At 39.6% G+C, this 22,448-nt stretch overlaps 1 protein-coding gene across 4 annotated transcripts in view; it reads left to right on the top strand.

Moving 5' to 3' along the window:
• GPATCH8 (G-patch domain containing 8) overlaps positions 1-22,448 on the top strand; it is a 59,421-nt gene that overhangs the window by 25,151 nt on the left and 11,822 nt on the right. For 2 of the 4 annotated variants that reach the window (XM_068918843.1, XM_068918844.1), the window contains 4 exons: positions 10,715-10,759; positions 12,843-12,910; positions 13,376-13,462; positions 17,421-17,564. In XM_068918843.1, the coding sequence (XP_068774944.1) occupies positions 12,884-12,910; positions 13,376-13,462; positions 17,421-17,564 (258 nt within the window). In that variant the 5' untranslated portion in view covers positions 10,715-10,759; positions 12,843-12,883. The remainder of the gene's footprint in view (positions 1-10,714; positions 10,760-12,842; positions 12,911-13,375; positions 13,463-17,420; positions 17,565-22,448) is intronic. The other 2 variants (XM_068918841.1, XM_068918842.1) reach the window with 1 other exon arrangement.

Raw genomic sequence — 22,448 nt, 5'->3', positions numbered from 1 at the left:
TGAAGTGCTTAAATTCAAATGCACCCTGATGTCCTCAGAGTGACTTGTGTTCCCATGCCCTTAGTCTGAAGACCTGGAAGCTTGTAATTGGACTTCCATGCCCCTGCAGTGACCCCATTAGAGAGATGAGTATTTCTTTGCTGTGGAGGACTGTTGGAGAGGTAATGAGTTCTTTGAACTCTGGAAATGCATATTAATCTCTTGAACTAAGGCACTCTAACTTTTCAGGCAGGACTGCATTGGTGGTTAAAATGCTTCTTGCTTCCTCTAACATGGTTTCATTTTAAATTCTCTTGTTAATGCATGGCGTTCTTGCAGTCCTCTCGTGTCCTGTGCTGGTGCCAAAGCTCAGGAAATGGTTGTAGTTGTCACCTCTTGGGCTTCTGCTTTGGAATGGCATTCACTGGATGTGTAATTTGGTCTCTTTTCTCTTTTGGGTGCCCCATGTTGCTCTGTGCATCACAAATGTGGAAACATGGAGATTTGGAAGAAGCTAAAGCCCTCCCACAACCCCAGCTGAAGTGAAGAACATAGCCCTTAGGGGCACTATGCAGTGTGGTGTTCCAGGCACTTATGTAACAGAATAAACAGCAGATGACTGTACATAGTCTTGAGTTTGGGGCAAAGAGGATGGTGTCATTATGTCCTGAGGACTAGAGAACCAAGGCTCTGCACAGGGTTGATCAAGAACTTATGTGTGTCCAAATTTGGCTTTTCCCATCGTGCATTTTGAAATGTTGAATTGGTACTATACCTTTTACTCATGTATTTTTGAAGCTCTGATGATTTGAACTGACCTGAAGTTACAGACGAATTGTGGGCAGGGGCTGTGAGGGTTTTCCTATGACTCCTATGTGTTAATAGAAATGCAGGAATAAAAATACCCTATCTAGTTTAACCCTAGTAGGAGCTGAAACTTCCTTAGTGTAGGCTTTGCAGAGAATGCAGAAATTGTCTAGCACCTTTCACCTTCCTAAAGGAAAGTGTTGCGCTGCCTGGTAGATAAACAGCCTCTCTGGCAGAGGTGGTGAAGAGGAAGGGGGAAGGAGAGGGTGGAGGGAAGTGCTGCTGGTCCAGTTCTGCTTGACAAGTCAGATGTTAAGGGCACCCCCTGATAGATATGAGCAGCTAGAGCCTATGCGCGTTGCCTCTGACATTGATGATGATCATTTTGGGAGTGTTTAATTCCTTATCCAGTGACCTTTTTACATGAATCTTAGATCATCCCAAAGTCTAAATATAAACTGCCAGGAAGAAAATATTCACATCTAATTGTAATCTTATTTGAGGTACTTGAAGAATAGAGTCACTTGAGTGTTGAACATGGAAGAGAAGAACAAAACAAAACTCTTCCGCTCTTTCATGCTCCCTTTCTTCTGCAAAGAGGTCCAAGATAGTTTTCTAAAGAGACTTAAGAATAGCAAATGCAGAGCATCCGTGGTGTTAATTCTGCTTGCTTAGTCCTGTGTTTGGGCCCAAAATCTTTAACCAGCCTATGGTTAAGTGATACAGCGGAAGTAGGACCACTTCAAGTAATCTTTTGCTGTGGATATGTTATCTTACCTCCTGTATTTGGCTGCAAGAAGGCCTTTGCAGCAAATGAAATTTGGTTTACATGTATTGAACTGAGATTCCGTTGAGCTCTTTTTTCCATGTAGTTGACTTTGATTAAATGTGAATCGAGTCAGTTCAGTGTGCTTTTTCATTGTAATGTAGCTTTTAACTCTGGCTGTTCATCTAAACTGGGGCTCCCTCTGTAGTTTCAGTGAATTTAAAAGTTATGCTACATTGTACTTGGCAGTCATAAATACTCTGTTTCTTTTAGTAGTGCCATTATGTTGTTCAGCCACAAGATCTTTATACCATTTGACTACTGTTGAAATGGCTTCCTTCATGTTGACTAACCACTGTGGATATATTCCAGCAGTGAGGGTTCTTTCTTGTTTCTCTGGATGGTAGTTGGAATCTACTAAAATTCACACTTGCCAATTGCTAGTGGTAAAATTTGCTATTGTTGCAGCATGATGATACCCAGCTGATTAGCTCATTCTCTGCAAATTTCAGAAGCAGAACAGAATTACACCACAAGGCAGTGGCCCTTGTTAACCATCTCAGCAGGTGTCTTTGTAATGCTTGCACAAAAGCAGAACTGTTCAGATAAGAAAGCAAATAATCCATGTCCTAATTGAAATACCTGTCATAAGAGAAGCTGTATTTGAACTGTAACATGTCTGCCTATTTGTATTTTATTTTAGATATGTATTGAATGGAATATTAGGCACGGATAGTGTTGTCAACTCTGACCGTGAAGCTGCTAGAATATTGGCTCAGAGAAGCTCGTGATGAATTCAGCAGTCATTTCTCTGCTCATTTCTTCTTATGTTTTTCCCATTTTTTCCCACAAACAACTTGTAGCATCTTTGGCAATGTTATTTTAACTTGCTAATGGCCAGTGAATATGAAAAAGCAGAACAGAGGTTTGCCAGCCAGCTGGAATCACTTTTCATCTGGAAAAAATGACTTTATGAAATCTTTCTTTATAAAGATGGTATGATGGTTCTGTTTTAACAAACAAGATAATGGTAACTGTAGACTGTTTCCCCTTGTGGGGGGGGAGCATGTGTAATTGATGATCTAGAAATATATAATGTAGCGGAAAAAAATGAGATTAGCAAAAAATGTGGGTGGAATATGCTCAAAGCACTATTTGACCTTCATGTGGGGAGTCTGTGTTAAAAGAGGTTGAGAATTGTGAATAAACCAGAAAAGCTATGCAAGGCTCAGAAGGGGAACTAGAGAGCTGAGTAAAATCCTGGATTAAAATATTCTAATGCTTTATCTTGAAATAAATATTTCAGATGAAGTTACAGTATTATTATCATCCTAAAAAGCATTGAAAGATTGACATGCAGAAGTAGTAAAATGTTAAACATACTTTTGAAAATATTTTTTATAAGCTTCTCTTTGCATTTTCCCAAGGATTCCAATTTGTCCACAAGTCTTACAAAAAAAATAGGAGAAATTTTTTTTTTTTTGTGCTGAAAACTTCTATTTTCTCTCTTGGTCCTTGCATGTTTTATGTGAGGTCGTAGTATTTTAGGAGGGATAATTACTAGCAAAACATTAGTAGTTTTAACTTGGTTAACTGGATATGAGAAAAATGAGCAAAATAGATGAAGGCTATCCTTGAGAAAGACAAAGGCTATTTGTTTTGCCAGAAAACACAGGAATATAAGAGCTTATTTGAATGCATTCAGATAGAGGGGATAAAATGTAGGGCACATGGTGAAATGACCTGGCATTTCAAACTGGCTGATGCTTTAATTTGACTGTCTTGAATCAGTCATGTAACTCATTGGACAAGTCACGTGCAAAGGATTAGATGGTGATCGGGGGATGAGGTCAGGACTATGGGGTGGGTGTGCGGTGTGGAATATCTCATAAAAGTATACAGAGTAGACCTGATAGGTAAAAGCAAGTAGACAGACTTGAAAGGATATTTAATGTCCCCATTTCTGATATTAGCAAGTCATTGCTCCCAGTCGTCCTCCCATTCTCCTGGTTCTGCTGCTTTCTGTTATTGCAGGGCTGTGAAATGAAAGAGGGTGGGAAGCTCTGAAAGAACCAATTGCAGAAAGTACAGGCAGGCAGTTTGAAAAGTACAGATCTGCCCATTAGGATGGTTCATCATGTTAACCTGTATTTTTTTTGTCTCAGCATAGCTACTATAAGTATTTATGTTGCCAAATCAAATAATTTGGATACTATAAGGTGGTTGACGTAGATTTGGAAGAAGGTCTTGAAACCTTACATATGTTTGCTCCTCTCTAGTCTTTAGAGGACTAAGGCAGCCCTTTCATCACTTAATATTTTCATCATAGCAGTAATTATTCAGTGTGAAACTTATATTTAAAGGTGGAATGGCAACACTTATGTCAATTTTTCAGATAATAGAAGAAGCAGATTGCGATGCCTTCAAAAGGGAGATCCCTTTTGGAGAGGTTTGTGGAAGTAGCAATAACTATATCTTTAGTCTGAAAGAAGTGTCTTCTGTCCCCTGATTCCCGTTTAGGGCTTATTATCCTGTTGTAATAATTTTTTTTTCCTTGCTTATATTTTTAGCAAAGTTTTGGCAACTTTTCAGCATGAATATTCTAAAAGGCTAGTTGAATCTTCCTGGAGAGCAGCAATACTAATGTTTTACTGCAGTGGAGCAGGCAGGCTGCCTGCAGTCAGAGGCATGTTTGGTATCTGAGGATGACATACTGTGTGGGAACTCTCAGGAGTGCCATGGAAGTCTGTGAGCCCCTTCCTTGCTGCTTTGCTGTCTTCCAATTGGGCTTTAAAAAGAAAGAAAAAAAAAAAGCCTCTACCCATTGCCAAGAAAATGGTGTTCCTGTTGATCAAGGTGTGCTGGAAGCTCCTTGTATAGGTTGTGGTGGTAGCAGTTATAAGCGCTTGACACATAGGTGGTAGCGGTTATAAGTGTGCATAATAGAACTTGATTTTATTTTTATCCTTTCATGAGCCCATAAATTATCTAACAAGATCTATTAAAATGCATTGCAAAGTCAGGTGGATCAAATGTGTTAGAAAATGCTAGAATTCAGATCCCTCCCAACTGCATTTCAGTCTAAAATTAAAACCATGCCAAAAAAAAAGCACAAAGAGCAGAAATCCATATGACTTGCAAATTCTGTGATGATAATTATAATCATCACTCTTTCCCCCCTCCCCCCTTTCAGTATATTACTATGATGCAGTTCTTATTTGGCATGTTCTTTACTAAATCTGTTCAGACAAGCTCTGGTTTTCCATCTTCTTCAGTATGTGTAGAGTGAAAGCAAAGAATGTTTGAAGAAACCCTAGAAGACGTGCAGTGAAGAGGAAGGGCCTGCAGGTGAGGAAATGATCTTGTGGCTAAGGCAAGAACTATCTGTTTTCTGGCAACCTTTGTGATAATTTTCAGTTGTGAGGTCAAGCTCAGTAAGAGTCACTATTCCAAAACTTTGTCAGGTGGCCAGTGGTGATACATACTTTGTTTTCGGGATGCCTGTTTTTTTTTTTTTTTTTTAAGACATGGGGAGAGTAATAAGCAGAGTTTTGTCCACTTAAGCAACGGAGATCAATGGCAAATGTTATTGCTTGGCAGCTGCAGTTTGGACAAGTAAGCTCAGGCTTTGAATGGTGGAGGTCTTGGAACCTGGCTCTGGCACCAGTTCGCCAAATGGCTTCAGTCTAATATATTAATACATTTTTCTGTTTGTTAAATCCTCTGATCTCACAAAAAGGCAAACTGAATAGGTGCTTGTGAGGCCTTGAGAATGTAGAACAACATGGACCCTAGAAAAACACCACGAGGAAGTGAGGAATTTTGTATTTATTTCTGGGTTTTGAAGCTTTCTAATAAATACAAGAAAATAGGGAAGAGAAATATTTTTTTAAAAAAAAAATTTAACTGTGCTTTTATTCATTAAGTACTGAATAATTTGGCAGTCTTATGAAGAAAAATATGAACACGATCTTATCTTGTTATATCTTAATATGTCCTCACAGGGAACCTGAATTCTGGCACAGGCTAACATTTCTGTGCTTGTTTTTGCAACATAAATCTTTGCAATAGTTTTTGATACAAATAAGTAGTTTCATATTTAGATATTTTTTCAAAAACAAGGTATTGTGGCTTTGAAAGGCCCCTATCATCATACCAGTCTTCATTACCATGTCAAAATGCACAAGACCGCAGGGCTAAAGGAAGGTTTTATTTAGTGCATCAAGTCTGAGTCTCCTTTGAGTGAGCCATTGTTCCCTTGTTTGATTTCAGACGTGCAAAATCCTTCCTTCGGTGGTGGGCCATAAGTTTATGGGTTACTTAAATGTGTGTAGTCAATGAAATCATTACTATTTCAGTAACGTACGTTTATTGTGACAAAGAGATGTCCTTCCTTTGGCTTAGTATCAGGCTTTGTTGTCCTTCATGTCGGTATACTGTCCGAGCAGTTTTAATAAAACTGTGAAGGATGTGTGTGTGAGAAACTAGTAGTCATGGCCGTGTACAAATTGCCCCAATCTTGCAACATAGTTTCAAATCAATTGACACTCATCAGTGCTCTCGACTAACCAAGGGCCAGTAATATTCTCACTGTCATAGAGATGGAGTAAGACACCTTCCAACCTGAATTTATATTCTAGGTCAACCAAGATTTATGTTCTTGCTGTAACATTTTCCAGGTTATATTTTCCATCGTGCAGGTTGGGAAAGTTGGGATGTTCTGTTGACCCAGACTCCTCTACGTGCCTCCCTCTAAAGAAGTTACATGAGCTCTGGAGTCACTGAAGCTTGGCTTTCTGTACATGTCTTCACCCTTGGCTTGGGTGTCTAAGTAACTTTGAGCTTATGTTTGAAGTTTGTCATGCAATTGTGTGTTTGTAGCCTTTCTCATGTTGGTTCTCCCCTGTCTAATAAGGGTTAAGATCTCAGTGCAGTTTTTACGTATTTGAAAAACAGTTTATCTCCACTGGGACTGGATGGCTGTCACTGAGGGTGGTAGATGTTTCAGATCTAGTTGGAATCTTTCGATTGTCTGTGACCCTTTCCAAAAATCTGAAATAACATGAGGAGCACACAAATCTAATTCCCAAAGTAGACCAAGATAAAAGGTTGCCCCCCCTTTTTTTTTAATTTGCTTCTTGCAGTGATCAGATTATGGTTGATAATGTAGCTTCATTTTAGTCAGCAAGGAGTACCATAGCGCATGTGGGGGCTTGCTCACCAGTAAAAATGATTGGATTTCCTTATCCCTCCCCTTTTTGTGTTCTAAACAAGTGAGTAGAATTTCCTAAGTGACAGCTCTTTGGCTATGTAAAGATTAAATAGACCGAGGAGACTTCTTAGAGCCTCTAAAATCCTAGTCTTTGACAATGAAACTCATCTGCAACCAAGAAGACTCCTTACTATTTCAAATCTTCATAGAGATGGTATAGTGGAATGGCGGTGACCACTGCTGATCACAACCCTCTGAGCTCTGCCATTCAGCCAGCTCTCAGTCCACCTCAGTGTCCACTCATCTAACCCACTTTTCTATCTTGACATCTATCAAAATCTTCATCTCAGGTATACGCTTTGTGGCAAACAATCCTAAAGGGCTGACTGATATCACACTCCTCATCTGAGGACTCCTTGAAATGAGCATCTTCCAAGGATACAAATAATAAGACATGAGCACATCGAGCACAGGATTTCTCCTTATTTGCTACCATTATACTCCAACGAAAAACAAAACTATGGATAAGAGACAACTTTCCAGGAGGTTTTAGTTGATCTTGGAAAGGTATTACTGCAGGGATTAGAAACAAAGGTACCTGAAGGCAGCCCTTGGAAGTTTCAGGATCATGTCCATTGATTTGCTCCGATTCATAAGGGTCAGTTTGTTTCGTTACCTATGGCACAAACCCCACTGCGGGCTGCGAACAGCAAACTTGTGTCTGGAGTCAGGTAGCAATGCCTACAGCAATGAACCCATAGATGTGGGATGTTAGAGTCCTGTAGATAGCGGTGTCCCCCAGGGGTCAGTCCTGGGTCCAGTCTTGTTCAATATATTCATCAATGACCTGGAGGAAGGGGCAGAGTGCACCCTCAGCAAGTTTGCTGATGATACTAAACTGGGAGGAGCGGCTGACACACCAGAAAGCCGTGCTGCCATTCAGAGGGACCTGGACAGGCTGGAGATAACCCTATGCACTAGGACAGGCCGGGGGGCTGACCTACTGGAAAGCAGCTCTGCCGAGAAGGACCTGGGAGTGCTGGTGGATGACAAGTTAAACATGAGCCAGCAGTGTGCCCTGGTGGCCAAGAAGGCCAATGGTATCCGGGGGTGCATTAGGCAGAGTGTTGCCAGCAGGTGGAGGGAGGTGATCCTGCCCCTCTCCTCAGCCCTGGGGAGGCCTCGCCTGGAGTCCTGTGTCCAGTTCTGGGCTCCCCAGGACAAGAGAGACATGGCACTCCTGGAGAGAGTCCAGCGGAGGGCTACAAAGATGATGAGGGGACTGGAGCCTCTCTCCTCTGAAGAAAGGCTGCGAGAGCTGGGCCTGTTCAGTCTGGAGAAGAGAAGATTGAGAGGGGATCTCATCAACGTGTACAAGTATCTGAAGGAGAGGGGTGTTGAGAGGATGGGACCAGCCTGTTCTCCGTGGTGTCCAGCGACAGGGCAAGAGGCAACAGGCACAAACTGAACCCCAGGAAGTTCCATCTGAACCTGAGAAAAAACTTCTTGGCTGTGAGGGTGACTGAGCACTGGAGCAGGTTGCCCAGAGAGGTAGTGGAGTCTCCTTCGCTGGAGATATTCAAAACCCGCCTGGATGCGATCCTGGGAAATATGCTCTAGAGGCCCCTGCTTGAGCAGGGGGGTTGGACTAGATGATCTCCAGAGGTCCCTTCCAACCTTGGCCATTCTGTGATTTTTGTGAAAAGGATTAAGGTTGTTCTATTATCTCTTTGCATATATACTATATATATGCATAATATGTGAAAACATATTTCATTGAATTGTGAATGCATAATGTCTGGGGCACATTCTGTGTTAAAGTGAAGCATCCTGTTCTTTATCTTTTTTTAAACAGACCTTCAAGTAATGTCTTATCTCTGTTGCAATTTCTGTTGCATGGTCTTGCTGGAGGGAGGAACTCTTCTGAATCTGTAAATCCCTGTCACTGCTGATGAAAACTGTTTTCTGTTTTGACTATTTAAAAAAACGATAAAATTTGCACTAGTATTGACAATGCCAACATTTCTAGACTGGCTCAGATGGCAGGCCCATCTGGTGCAGTGTCCTGTTTCAAAGAGCAGAGCGTCATCTACCTACTGTGTTGAGACAAGGAGCAAGCACCCTGCAGCTGGCAACTGTGAAATAATAATCCTCAGAGTAGAGCCTGACTCAGTAGCTCATACTGTGTTTTAAAGTCCTGAAGCCTGAGGGTTAATCCTTTTTCCAAGACTTGTTAAATTATAACACTACTGGCAAAGACACTTTTACTGGTATTTGCTTATATGCAATATCGTGATGCAATTAAAAATAAATGAAATTCAGAGAAACCTACCTCTGCTGTGGCTCAGCAAGTGGCTTCCTGCTGTCCGCTTCCTCTCTGCCACTTGCAGATCACTGAGTAGTAGGCACAGGGCTGTTGCAAGGAGCATAGCTGCTGTGCCGGGTTTAAGGAATAAGCAACTTTTCTCAAGTTGGCAGAGGGATTCTGCCCTTTCTTGGGAAAGGGGGGATAGGGAAGCAAAGCAAATTATCTGCCAATTTTGAAATTTCCACTAATTGCAAACATGCTTTACTTACACATTGCTTACACCAGGTGCAATGCTCATGTAGGCTGTTGGCTTTTCCCGTCCAGCCTGAGGTTTATGCTTTGTCCCTTCTGCAAGGGTGTTCCCCTTATTTGGAAGCACTTCATAAATTAACCTTTTCTGTGGTTTAGGGTGAGTAGCCTGTGTAAGGTGAGCAGCCTATAAAGGAAGGAACTTGCAGGCCTCTTTAGGAAGAACGTTAAATTGCTAGGGTATTTTTGGGGGTGTAGGAGAAAAGAGTATGGGCACAATTCTGTGCTCTGCATGACTTACTCCTTATGGAGGGAGAGGGTTAGTTGTCTGCATGGCAGCACTTGCAACCCTAAACAGCGGGCTGAAATGTTGGATTTTTTTGCCCTTTCATGCAAACTCAGCTTTCCCCCTTGAAAGTGTGTAGGTGTACCTGAAAAGAGGCAGCAGGAATGCTAAACTCGGGAGTCCCACAGCTTCTGAGAACCACCTTTAGGTGCCGGTAAAACCCATAAAGATCACATTTCTAATTCACCGTAGCTTTGGAGTAATTTTTTTTTTTTAAAGAAGAACTTGGAGCTTAGCTTAAGTCTCATTTTTTTCCTTTGGCTGTTCTCCGTCTTTCCCAGATACCTACTTTGTGGTCAACAGGGTTATAGGTGGCTCTTTGCGAACAAACACTGCATTTCTTTCAGGCAGCCCTAGTGGCTTTCCTAGGTGCGAAACAAGGCTCTCCAGGCCCCGAGAGCTCAGAACCGATGACCAACCTCCCGATGTTTTTGCCCGGCAGCAGGTTGTGCTTCCCACGGATGGCTGGACAGAGCTCTTGATTTGATGGTGGAGACTGTCACAGCTGCCTGTGACTGCATTACATGCTCCAAGCCCTGGTCAATTGGCTGTCACGCTGGGCAGCCGCTTTGGCCAGCTGCTGTGTTATTTCATGCCTAATGAAATAATGGTTAAATTTGAAACAAAGGCATTGCTTTGAGTATTTACCATTCTCCTCTTTCCTGGAAACATAGCTTGTTTTGACCCAAAATATTTGTAATTACCATAAGATCCTGATTTGGTTTGGGGTGGTTTTGTTTTTTATTTTTTTTTAAACTGCCTGCCTAAACATGCCAAAGTGCCTCTTTTAAATTTGGGTCATTACCAGGAGCTAAACATCTTGCAACACCTGGCAAATTTCAGGTTGCAAAGGCAGCTCTGAAAACAAAGAGCAACTGCTCCAGATTTCCCCTCTCCCTGATTCCACAGGGCAAAGCATGGTGATGGGGTGGAGGGGTGAGGAAGAAGCCTCGAATTATTTTTAACCCATCCTACCTGCCTACTACAAACGGCCTATATTCTGCCCCTAATGGTTTCTGCCTAACAAATGATGTTTCTTTTTTACAGCGTTATGATCCTGGACTTGTTGTGGTGATGGTAAACTTAGCAGTGGTAATTTTTTATTTTCAGACTGAATTACTCCTTTTGTCATCAGTGCACCAATATGTTAGGCTTACTTTCTCTGTTGTAGCCATCATCCTTCTGCTTGGTCTTTCATTTTCCTTTCCTTTCCTTTCTTTATGCACACTTGTCTGATCCTTGTTCATTAAAGGGTATTGCTAAGAAGGGATGTTTCTGTTTGTGTTAGAATTGCCAAAATCAATTGAAACATAAATTTCTAATACTGTCCAAACTTGATTTTCCCCAACACGATGGGCACTAGCACTTGCTACTGCAATTTACAACTAGATTTTGAAAACTTTGACTGCCTTAGAAGGCAAAAGTACTGATGCACTGTTTGGATGCTGGGGTTTACCAGGGCAATGAGGCTGCTCCGAAAGATCTCGATTGTTAGAGAAACAAACAAACAAACAAAAGAAAAAAGCTCAAAAAAAAAAAAAAGCTGTTGGCACTTGCTGCCAATGTTTCCATTGGGTTTACCACTTACCAGTAAATCCCTGGCTGAGACGTTATGAAAGTGATATTGCACTTAGGAAGTCATTTTTATAACCTGTCTTTAATTTGGTCCTTTTGCTAAAAATTGCAGTCACTGCTTATTTTATTATACCATTGGGCATAAGAGAAACACTTTCAAATGGAAAATGCTGTTAAAATACCCAAATGAAAGCTTGATTCTAAATATTATTTTGGATCAGCTCAACAAATAGTTTTGGACTTGGTAAATATGCCTGTCAATAAACTTATGGGCATATAAACAAGAATATAAACCAACTATTTAATTAAATGGACTTGTTTCTGAAAGAGAAATAGGTACTTCTGTTCTGTAGTTCAGAGAATTAAAAAGACACAAGTCTAAAGCAAGTTCCCTTTGAGGGTTCTGTGGAGTTTGAAATCCATGGATTATTACTCTTTGCAGGAGTTAGAGAAAGTTAATATCAGAGTACAGAAAGTTGATATCTATGTATGTATACAGATTTTCTGAGGCAGTTTTAAAACCTTCAGCCTTTTGTGCATGTGGAATGCAATGTAATATTTTTGGCGTGATAAAACCTGCAGATCTTTTAGCCCAAAGGTATAATATCTGTGTATGTGTGTATAACAAAACAGTTGTTTACACCAAACCAAGAGCAATAATAAGGGAAGTAAACATTCTGTTTTTTTACTCAAGGTATGCACCGGATAAGGTAAGTACTTTTTTCAGTGAGCTTACATCACAACAAACAGCGCAAGTTGTGATGTAAAATAAACAAACAAACAAAAAAAAAAAGCTGTGGTAGTAAAGTGCTTGTCTGCCCCATTTTGCTTTGTTTGGCTGGTTATGAGTGGATTAAAGATACGTTTTAAAAAAAAAAAAAAGAAAAGAACCAAAAAACTCCAGCATAGTTTGATTAGTTCAAAGTCAATTTTCTTCGCAACTAGTCCTTTTCACAGCTTACAGATGACACGGCAAGTGCTAGAGCATCTCTCTGCAAAAGCCTGGGGAAGCAGGTGGAGATGAACCACCTGGCCTGCAATGGATGGTGCTTTTGGATGAGAGCAGTTTGGCTAATGTGCCATTTGACTTGAGTAGTTTTCCTTTTTCTTGGGAAGGGGCAAAATTTGGCGGGAAGGAGGCTTCCACTTTTTTTTACAAGAAAGTCATGATTGGTTATTAGTATGGTAGTGCAATAAAATGTATTTAACTTTTTTTTTTTTTTTTTTCCCCTGATGTCAGAAGATTAGAGGTATTAATTGCCTGATGTGGAAGCACTGAGAAGGTTCCTTTCTCAAGTCCTATTAATGTCCCTGCGCTAGGACTTGTCACGGTTGAACATTAACCACAAGTATGTTTTATATAACCAGTTAATGTTCAAAGAATGCCATTTATCAGTACTAAAGGTGCATTTAACTTTAACTGGTTTGGAGTTGAGAAGCAGGCTTGGATGTAAGCTGTGAGAATGGCTTGTGTTTGGTTCACTGTAGCTTTCTGGTCTCTGCACTCCAAGGCAAGATCTCTAACCACCCAAACCCAATGTGTAAAGTGAGTTGTGGCAGCGGAATGACCTCTGACCACCTTTATGTGTTCCTGTTACAGGGAGAACAGATCCCATCCCTATTGTTGTCAAGTATGATGTCATGGGCATGGGGCGGATGGAGATGGAGGTAAGCTCATCCGGCTTCGGCACTGCACCCTGTCATTTATTGTGTGGTTCTTGGAGTTTGTAGGGAAGTAATGTAAAAGCAAGAATATGTACAGCAGAGGTGAAGAAAGCCTAGCTCTTAAATCTACATGATAAGAAAACATTTTTCCGCAAAATGCATACTCCGTTTACCCATGGTTACCTAAGTTTTGAGGTCTGAATACTATCCTAAATTCCTTGGATTTGTGAGTTTCATTTCTCTAAAACTAAGGCTGCTACTGGCAGTGGATGGGCCTGTTGGGAGCCACCAGCTTGGAAGAATTAATGAACTCTTTTATGTGTGGGTTACAGCGTGGGATGACAAAACAAGGAAAATGAAGTACAACATGCAGTGATTCTGTTTCAAACCTCACTTTTTAAACTACCTGGCATTCTCAGTAGTGCAAAGTATTTGTGGGACAAACTGCATCTCTTCTTTTTTGAAAAGCTCGACTACGCCGAAGATGCCACTGAGCGGAGGCGTGTACTGGAGGTGGAGAAAGAAGACACTGAGGAGCTGAGGCAGAAGTACAAGGTACTGAAACAGATGCATTAATATCAAAGTTCCTGTGGACTGAACAGGAGAGGATTTATCCTGATAGGACAGATCTCTTTTCATTAAGCTGTGGTTAATGGTAGTAGGAATTAACTCTTTTTTTTCTTTCTTTCTTTCTTTTTTTTTTTCCTGCTGAGATTACTTAGATTTTAATAGCCTGGTTATTCACTTCTTGGAATTGACATTGCTGTTTCTGTAGCTCCTAAAGAGCTAGAGGATAGCAGTAAGGCTTTTCACCGCTATGCTTTTCTACCACTCTGGAAAGAGGTGGTTTTGAGATGGGCAGAAAATTTCCTTTCCTAAACTCAGGACTGCCAAGTTTTTCTAGTGAACCTGCCATGTTGTCAGTGCAAAATCTGCATGTGCAGATTTAAGATGGGCAGCTATCAGCTGGAAGTGGAGTAGATCTCCCCTTCCCACTGAGTAAGCAGTGGGGAAAAAAAATGCTTTATAGTATTGCTACATAAATCCTATTTTCTTTAAAAAGGCAGGATATGGCTCCAGTTTTGAGAAATTAATGGACTGTACCTCTTCAGGAAAGTTTAGGCAGTATTAAAAAATATACATTTCTCATTTCCACAGGATTTAAAAAACCTGTGGGTTTTTTGTAAGCCAAAGACTGTTGTCATCTGTTTAATGATAAAAATGGCCCATCATGTTGGCACTGAGTGTGACACGTTGAAACATACTTGGATTAGCAGTAACTGAGTTTCCACTTTGCGCTCTGGAGAAACCTGGTCTTCACTAGTCCTTTAATCCATTCCTCTGCTTACCAGCCTAAAAAGTACATCAAGTCTTAGGAAAGCTTGCTCATCCAATTTTCCTGGGATTTGAGAAGTGCTGGGGTTGAAGGAGGGCAGTAGATATTAGAATAAAGTGTCAGTTTTGCATAAATTTCAATTCTTTGAGGAATAATGGAAAGATATTTTCCATTCCATTAAAATTAAACATAACCATGGCAAATCTAAAATGCCGTTTCACTGACTGAACAGCTAATGCTTCAGGGCAGTTTATTCAGCTACAAAAATGTTTATCTTCCTTTCCTGAAATTTTTTTCTTTGCAAAGTCGAGACCTTAACTTGCTTGGTAAAGGAATTGCTGGTATACTTGTTCATTTTAAAATAAAAGCCATTGTAATTGCTTTTAAAACCAATTATTAATTTTGGAACTGAATGGAGTTAATGATATCTTCTGGCATGCTTCACGGTAAGTGTGCCCTTAAAGGGGCTTATGCAGATTGTGGTGAACAGTTCCTCTATGCCCAGGTGCACGTTCTACTTGAAGATATTTCTTCTTTTTGTCATTTTTAATGTCGTGCTGGGTGGTACACTGTTCACGCGTTACAAAGAGAAGGAAGTTTTAGTTGTGACATTAGCTGTTCCAAAGCAGCACGTGACTGAAAGCTGGGATCTCTTTCTACAGTATGCCTCTATCTGTGATGCTAGGGATTTTCAGATAGTGGCAGCTGCAGAGTACAAATTATTTCATTTTAGAGTGGTTGGTAGGAGCTCTTGTGTGAATTGCATGTAATGATGTTTTGTCTCAAGTCTCCAATGCAGTTTTTATGGTAAAATTCTTAGTTTTTGCAGTTGTCTTTTCAAGTGCAATTGAATGTGCTTTGCTTTCTGTGATGATTTTTGTTCTCCTCGCAGTATTCAGCACGTGTTCTTTCAGGAACTCTGTGGAGCAGTAGCAGTCTCTCACAACTCAGATTTATTTTTATTAGCATGCTTTATCGTTAGGCTGTTGCATTGCTGTATTAATCTGTGAAAATCTCTCCAAGCATAATTTTTTCATTGCTCCACAGGAGTCCTTTATGTAATTGCCAACTGTGGCCGCATCATGATTAGCCATTCAGTGAGTCTCAAAGGATTTTAGATAACTCTGCAACAAAAAAGAAGCAAGAAACGTTGTCTAATTCCCAGCTTTTGTATAGATTCTGATAATTCAAATAGCCATGTTTTCATTGTTTAGCCACAGGATGCTTTCTGAAAAAATTACCCGTTGTGCAGGAAGCATGTTCATGGTTTCAAAAGAACTTTAAATGTCATTGTTCTGTGAATCTCATGCTGTTCTGTTTTCCTTTCCTGTCTTTATGGAGACCTGCTTCAGGCCCCAACCTGCAGATACTTTTTTTTTTTTTTTTTTTAAATATACAAGGGCCTCAGGTAATAGAGACATGAAAGCAGGAGTTTGAAATAGATTTTTATTTAGAAGTTGAATAGTGCTTTAAATTATAAAAATTGTTTCAGTAGTAGAATTCTAGGATTTTTTTTTCTCCCTGGGTGTTTCTATAATGCAAGATGTTTTGAAATGCATCTTGCATTATAGAAAACATGCTCAGCAGTATTATTTTAACGTAACTTGGACATGATAACTGTGAAATAGACCGTGTTCCTGTGAACAAAATATTAGTAAGTCTTTTTTGTTTGTTTGTTTGCTAGCTCCTGTTGCAAGGAAATTTCCCATAGGAAGCTTGTTTTGGAGACTGAAACTCTTACTCATGTGCTTTTCCTCAAACGTTATGCTATTTTTGTCATGCATGTATTTTACCTTTATTCCAGTTGAAAGTGGATATGGAAAATAGCTGTGCTGGATATGCTTTTGTTAGTATAGTGTACTTTGTAATGCAACATTTTAAACTTTTTTATTAATATGCATCAACGCAAGTGCTTCCATTTTATTAAAGTAAACCTTCCCCAGCTTTTTTTCTGACGGGTGACAATGTTTTATTAGTTTTGCCAGTAGGACTGTAATTGAGACAACCCAGCTAGAGAAGATTAGCCCTGTGATTTGTGTCTTTCAGCATGAGCTGTGTTTCAGAATTGCCCCAGCTGCCGCATGGGCTAACCAGTGAGTGAGTTGTGCAATGTCTCCGTCCAGCTGCATCCCGTTGCCAGGAGTCACTGACTAGAGCAGCAGTGGCACTTTCAGCCCCCACTGCCTTTTGAGGGACTGAGATTTGCATTGGGAGAGCAAAACATTGAGCCTGTGGCACCCAGAGCTTTTTGATGCTGCCAGTCCCAAAGTTGCCCCTTTTCTTTTTAGCAAAAGAGGGTAGGAAGTGACCATTACCAATGTAATCACCTCACCTTTCCTTGGAGATTTAGCTCTGTACCTGTACAGATGTTGCATTATCTAAGAAAAAGTACCGACTGTACAACTGTTAAGGAGATCCTCCCCCCTTTTTTTGTTAAATGGCAAGTACCTGTATGTTCCCACTGTCATCACTGGGTTTGAACTCAACTTAATGGACAGCATTGCTCCTGGAAAATTTTCATTGACTGAAAAAATTACTGTAAAATTACAGTGGACTGAGTTAGGCTCAATGATTTCTGAACTCCACTTTCCCAAACTGCGTGTCTGTATTCATCCTTATTAAATTACAGACAAGCTGAGATCAAGTAGACATCTGTTAGCACTCAAAATGGAGGAAGTTTCAGCGTTTAAAGTTCTAAGATTCTGTTCCAAAAGCAGTGATCTTTCTGCTCCAATGTGCATTTTCTTCTTTGTTTTATGTGAGCAGGCAGCTGCCAGTTTGTTTTTGTGTTAGCTTGAGGGTTTCAACCTCTTTTTTGTTACCTCAGACAATCCAACAGGCACTTTGCTTGCAGCCCAGAAGAGGACTGACTGCTATCGATACTAGTTTTCCCCCCCCCACACCCCCCTTTTTGTTTCTAGTTTCCTATTACTGATGCATGTGCTAATGACAAGATTATGCTCTATGGCAGGAAACTGAAGCAAGACTAGGCTGATAGTGCAGCAAAGATGTTTTTCATACCTTTAATTTGTAAAGGCTAGCCTGCTTAAATGTACACAGATGATTAAAGTATTTTTATTAAGGTTTTCTTAAGGACTGCTTTCCTTAAAGTAAGAGTTTGTCTTCCAGATTGTTTTACAGAAAGTTTAACTGAATTATTTTTTGTAAATTTTACAGGATTATGTTGATAAAGAAAAGGCAATTGCCAAGGCTTTGGAAGACCTCAGAGCAAACTTCTACTGTGAACTCTGTGACAAGCAGTATCAAAAGCACCAAGAGTTTGACAACCACATAAACTCTTACGATCATGCTCACAAGCAGGTAAACGATTGTTGACAGCACAGTTCATCGATTTTGTATTCATTGCAGTCATCTTGTTTGTGGTAATACTTTGAATTTCCCTAGTGTATTTATTTTCCTTATAGCTGCAGGAACAGGTTTTTTTGTGTTGTTGGTTGAGAGTTTTATGCCCACAGCGGAACATTCATTTTAAAAAAAAAATCAGGATTGGCATTAAGCAGCTCAGTTTTGAACTACCCATGAGCAGGAATGGGCTGCTGTTAAGCTATAATGATTACATGTGGGTATGGATAGTTCCCAGTTTGTATCAGGCTTTAAAGCAGTACAGCTTCGGAGGCCAATGGTATGCTGTGTTTGCACATTTTAATACTTTAGTCTGTGTTCTATCAAGTTACTGAAAACAACAGGCTATGTCAAAAGAATGATAAAAAGAGAGTTTCCAAATGCTGTAATCCTCATGAGAGGATGGATTCAGAATTTATGTGGAATTGGCTTTGGTCCCAAAGGTGGGGATGTACTGTAGTGTCTGCATAGCACTTTATACTGTACAGTTCATATCTTAGCCTAATCTGAATATTTTGAAGCTGCTAAATGAGATGCAAATGTACAATGGATACTGTATTGTGCTCGTCTAGAGAGGACATTGCTCAGAGGAGGCTTTCTGATCTTCTTAATGATAAATTGTAATAATACAGTCATTAAAATGTTGATAATTTATGTGGCTATCTGGAGGATGTGCTTAGAGTTCTAAATCTTGCAAAATAGCAGTGAAGCAACAGCTTTAAAAACACGAATACAGCATTACGGTATGTGACTTTTTTGTATGTTAAGTATAGAATGTGCTACTTCAAAGAAATTCACTAAGGAAGTGTTAAAATGAGATCCTCTGACAAGACTGTTTTTGTTTGAGTACTGTGAATTGCAGTTTAGTAGAATCAAGAGCAGAAATTTATTAATTTGCTTTGTATTGGGAAAATAGGCTGTTTTGACAGAGCTGATGGCACAGTCGTGATATCTGATAGCAGTGTACTTCATCTAAAGTTTTCCATCTGCTTGGTTGAAGCTTGAGTGCGATTATGTGCATCTATTTAGGAGGTGGAAGGACCTGTTTATGGCATGTTCTTGCAATGTAGTGATATCATATGATTATGGCAACTCCTATTTAAAGCTGTTGGGTGATTAATAAGGAGACTGGTAGGAGGTTTGCTAGCTTGGCAGTTTTTCTAGCATCTAGAAATGCTACAAAAGGAGGAACAAACCTGTGGGAAATAACTGCTGTCTTACTGGTATAAAAGCAGTCATCATTAGGGGTGCAAGAAGAGTAACCAGAAAGAAAAATGTCTTGGGAATACATTGTGGCTTAATCTTCTTGTTAGTAGAAAGGATTTTAGGTTTTGTTGATGCTGCTGGTCAGTTTTAAAGGAACTGATACTCTTGGATAATTTGCATCTGTTGCAGCAACTTCAAACAGGTGTTGGAGAAAATGAGCCTTCAAATTTCTTGATACGTCATCCAGCAATAATTTCAAGCTGCACAGAAGCAGTCATGGTTTACTCAGGAAAAAAATTGCTTGTCCAGCTTGATGTAGTCTGAAATGTGTATCGCTCTGTTGGCTCAACGTTCAATAGTGAACTTGAAACTACTGAGAAATAACTAAGTAAATTTGCATAAGTAACATTATCTCGCTTCTGTTACTCATTGCCACTCAAGATGGGCTCTTTTCTGACAGTCTATTCTGAAGTATGGGGTAGTTTTTAAAGTAACCACTGTGCCTTTGAAAACATGCTACGTATTGTTGTTTCACATTTTGCATCTTTGGACAAGAAAGCACAGTTACGTAAAGGCAAACATAATTGTTTTCTTTAAGTAGGCTAATAAGACTGACTTAGAGGTTTGTCACATTCTAAAAAGATTTAACTGTAGTAGAAAAAGACTTCCTTTAGTCTTTTTTTCCCCTAGTTCTGAACAGTTTTGTACAGTAAGGGTATTCATCATTAATAATTCCTGTAGAAAGAGTAAAATGGGTGAGAGGAGACATTTTGGAACGGAGATTATTTTTGTTGGATTCCTGAAAGAAAACACTGGAGGATGTTAAGATCATATTACAGCCAAGGAATCTTGAGGGAAGAGATTATCTAATGCACTTGCAAACTAGATCTAAAGTATATGTGACTTAATGATTTCTGTTCCAAATTAAAATGCTATGTATCAGTAAAACTTCTTGCATCCTACGTAACTATAGCAAACCAGTTTGGTATATATGACAAAACTTTGCAGATGTGTTCTTGGGACAATTTCTTGAGGCAGCAATATTTGAGATTTGTCTTTTTCTCAGCTTATTGAGCAGATTTCTGCAGGGTCCTTTTAGCTTTCAAGTATTTTTAGCTACACATACCCATAACATTGAAGTTTTGCCTTATTCCTGACGTAGCTCAGTGGACGTTAGCTTAAACTTGTAAATAGCATTCCATCCCCAAATCCTTTTCTGCTCCCAAGTTATAAAGACACTGTCTTGTATTCCAGGAAGGAACTCAGGATTATTGCGAAACAGGGGCAATAGGTAAGTGTATTGATCCTTACTGGATAAATTTTGGACCCACCACCAACTTGTCAACACCAAACAATTAAAGGGGAGGTTTTATTATGTCCTAACTACACTGATTGCACAGAGTTCGGATATATCCGAGTGATCTGACATCACAGTTAACCTCAGCACCAAGATTATATCCAAAAGGCACTATTTTTAGATTACCTTAACTGGGAAAATAATCTTAAACTTATTAGCAAAAACCTTTGGGCTGTTTAAGTCCCTGTATTTTAAACATTGGAGGTGTGCAATGTTGTTTTCTAGATTTTTTTTTTTTTAATAGGGTTAATACTTGAATTAAGAAATACAGACATCTTTAAACAACATTAACCTTCTCCCAGTCCCTCCAAGGGGAAGCTAGAAGACTAAAAGCAACTTGTGTTCATACAGATGGCACTGCAAGAGAAAAATTAAACTCGATTCTCCGAAAGTTCATCCAGTGTGCAAATGAAAAGGGCTATTACTATAGGTGTAATAACTGTCTTTAGTACCCTGGAAAGCTACTGATACTTTTAATAGGTGTTTGTTTTAGCTGTGAGCCAGGCAACTAGAGCTAAAGGGTAGTTTTATGAAGGGCCCCCACCTCTGAAATTGCACAGTCTGGATTGCCTGTAATTAACTGATCAAATGTGATAAGAAGGCAGATGTAGGAAGAACTGCTGCTGCAGTTAGCAAGAAACTTAAGATACTGAACATGGGACCAATTGTCCTAGTGTACTTGCTCCTGTAGCTTTGCATTATATGATGCCCAGATGCTGGAGAGCTCCCATGGTCTTTGAATTTGAATTTAGTGGAAATGAATCTTTATGATATTACATCAGAGTTGGCTCTTCAATTATTTTTGAGTTTTGACCTGCAAGATAAAATATTTCACGTTAGACTTGCATGCAAATGAACGTGGGTCACCTTTACTGGGGTTGTACCAAGTTTGTGAGCTGTGTGAATGAATGTCAGATAAACATCTGTATCGCGTGTCACTTGGCAATTTTGGAGAGCTCCTCTAAGGTTGGAACTCTTACCGTTAAATAATGTAGCATTTAGTCTGCTCTCTTTTCCTTTTTTTCCCCCCTTTTTTTCCTTCTCACATATGCCATAGTTATCTGTTCACTACTGGCATGCCTAAAGAGAGGTTGAGCTGTTTCCTGAGTCACTGACCCTACAGAATAAAAACATTCACCTTTGAATTTGTTGTGAAGAGCATGTTTCTGTGTGAACTTTGGCCAAGCTAACTGTGAAAACTCTAACCAATATTAAAACGTAGTTTTTTATGTAGCTTTCCTTTTATTTTTTTCTAAATGTGTGGCATTTTGGAGGTGTGTAGATAGTTAATTTTTCATTACTGGGATTTTCTTTATAAAAAGACGGACTATATTTCCATTGAAAAGTTTTGAGGAGAATGAAACTAAGATGTGAAGCTATATATATGCTACTCTTTTCATGCCCTAAATAACCTAATCTTTGCTTCTAATGCTGAGGGGGAGGAATCTGTTAAAGAACAATAACGTTACAAACAGTCACTGCTATGATTGAGTACTCCAAAACCAAAACCTGAACTTTCTGGTTTGGGGAGAAGTGTACTTGTGCTTTCCAAAAACTTGTGTCTTCAAGCAGAACTTGAATGTAGAAGACTTAATACATCTCCAAGATACGTGGTCTTATATGAGAGACTTTTCTAATACAGAAATGGTTTCCCATCAAAAAAAGGGGGGGAGGGGGATGGTATTTTTCTTAACCTAGTTTTAGCAGTTTAACTGCTTGTTTACTCAGTGCAAACACCCACGGGAAGAGCACTTACTCCATGCATACATGAAAAGTGTTCAGTAAAGTCTTCCGTGTGCAGGGTAAAGTAAATAAATAAACTGAATCACTTTATGTTGTGAGCACAAGCACTATTAGCTTTCTGAAGGACAAACAGGTTTGTGTCATTGAGTTATCCATATTCCATGGCCTTGTACTATATTTTCACAGGTTGAAAATGAGATATTGGGAAAGAAATTAAGAGGAAATAAAACTGCAGTTGCATGCTTTCCCCTGTGCTCTTTTCACTTTGTTTATGGTAGTGCAAAAAATAATGATTTCTGAAAATAAGTAGGACTTTTATCACATATATAAAATTATAAGGCAAAGGTTGCCATCCTTTGAGCTCATATTAGCTAAAGATATAGTTCACTCTCAGGAGCTTGTGTGGTGAAGAGTCAAGTATGCGTGAAAAGTTCAGAAAGCCAGAATCTGTTGGCACATAATGAAAAGTACATTATAATTTTATTTAAGAGGAATTGGCAGAGAGACTTGAGAACAGTAGCTGGGGAGGAGCAGGC

The sequence above is a fragment of the Struthio camelus genome, chromosome 25 (assembly GCF_040807025.1).
Source record: "Struthio camelus isolate bStrCam1 chromosome 25, bStrCam1.hap1, whole genome shotgun sequence".
Taxonomy (NCBI): Eukaryota; Metazoa; Chordata; class Aves; order Struthioniformes; family Struthionidae; genus Struthio; species Struthio camelus.
The sequence above is the reverse complement of the archived record's forward strand: the minus strand, read 5'-3'. Positions and strand labels throughout refer to the sequence as shown.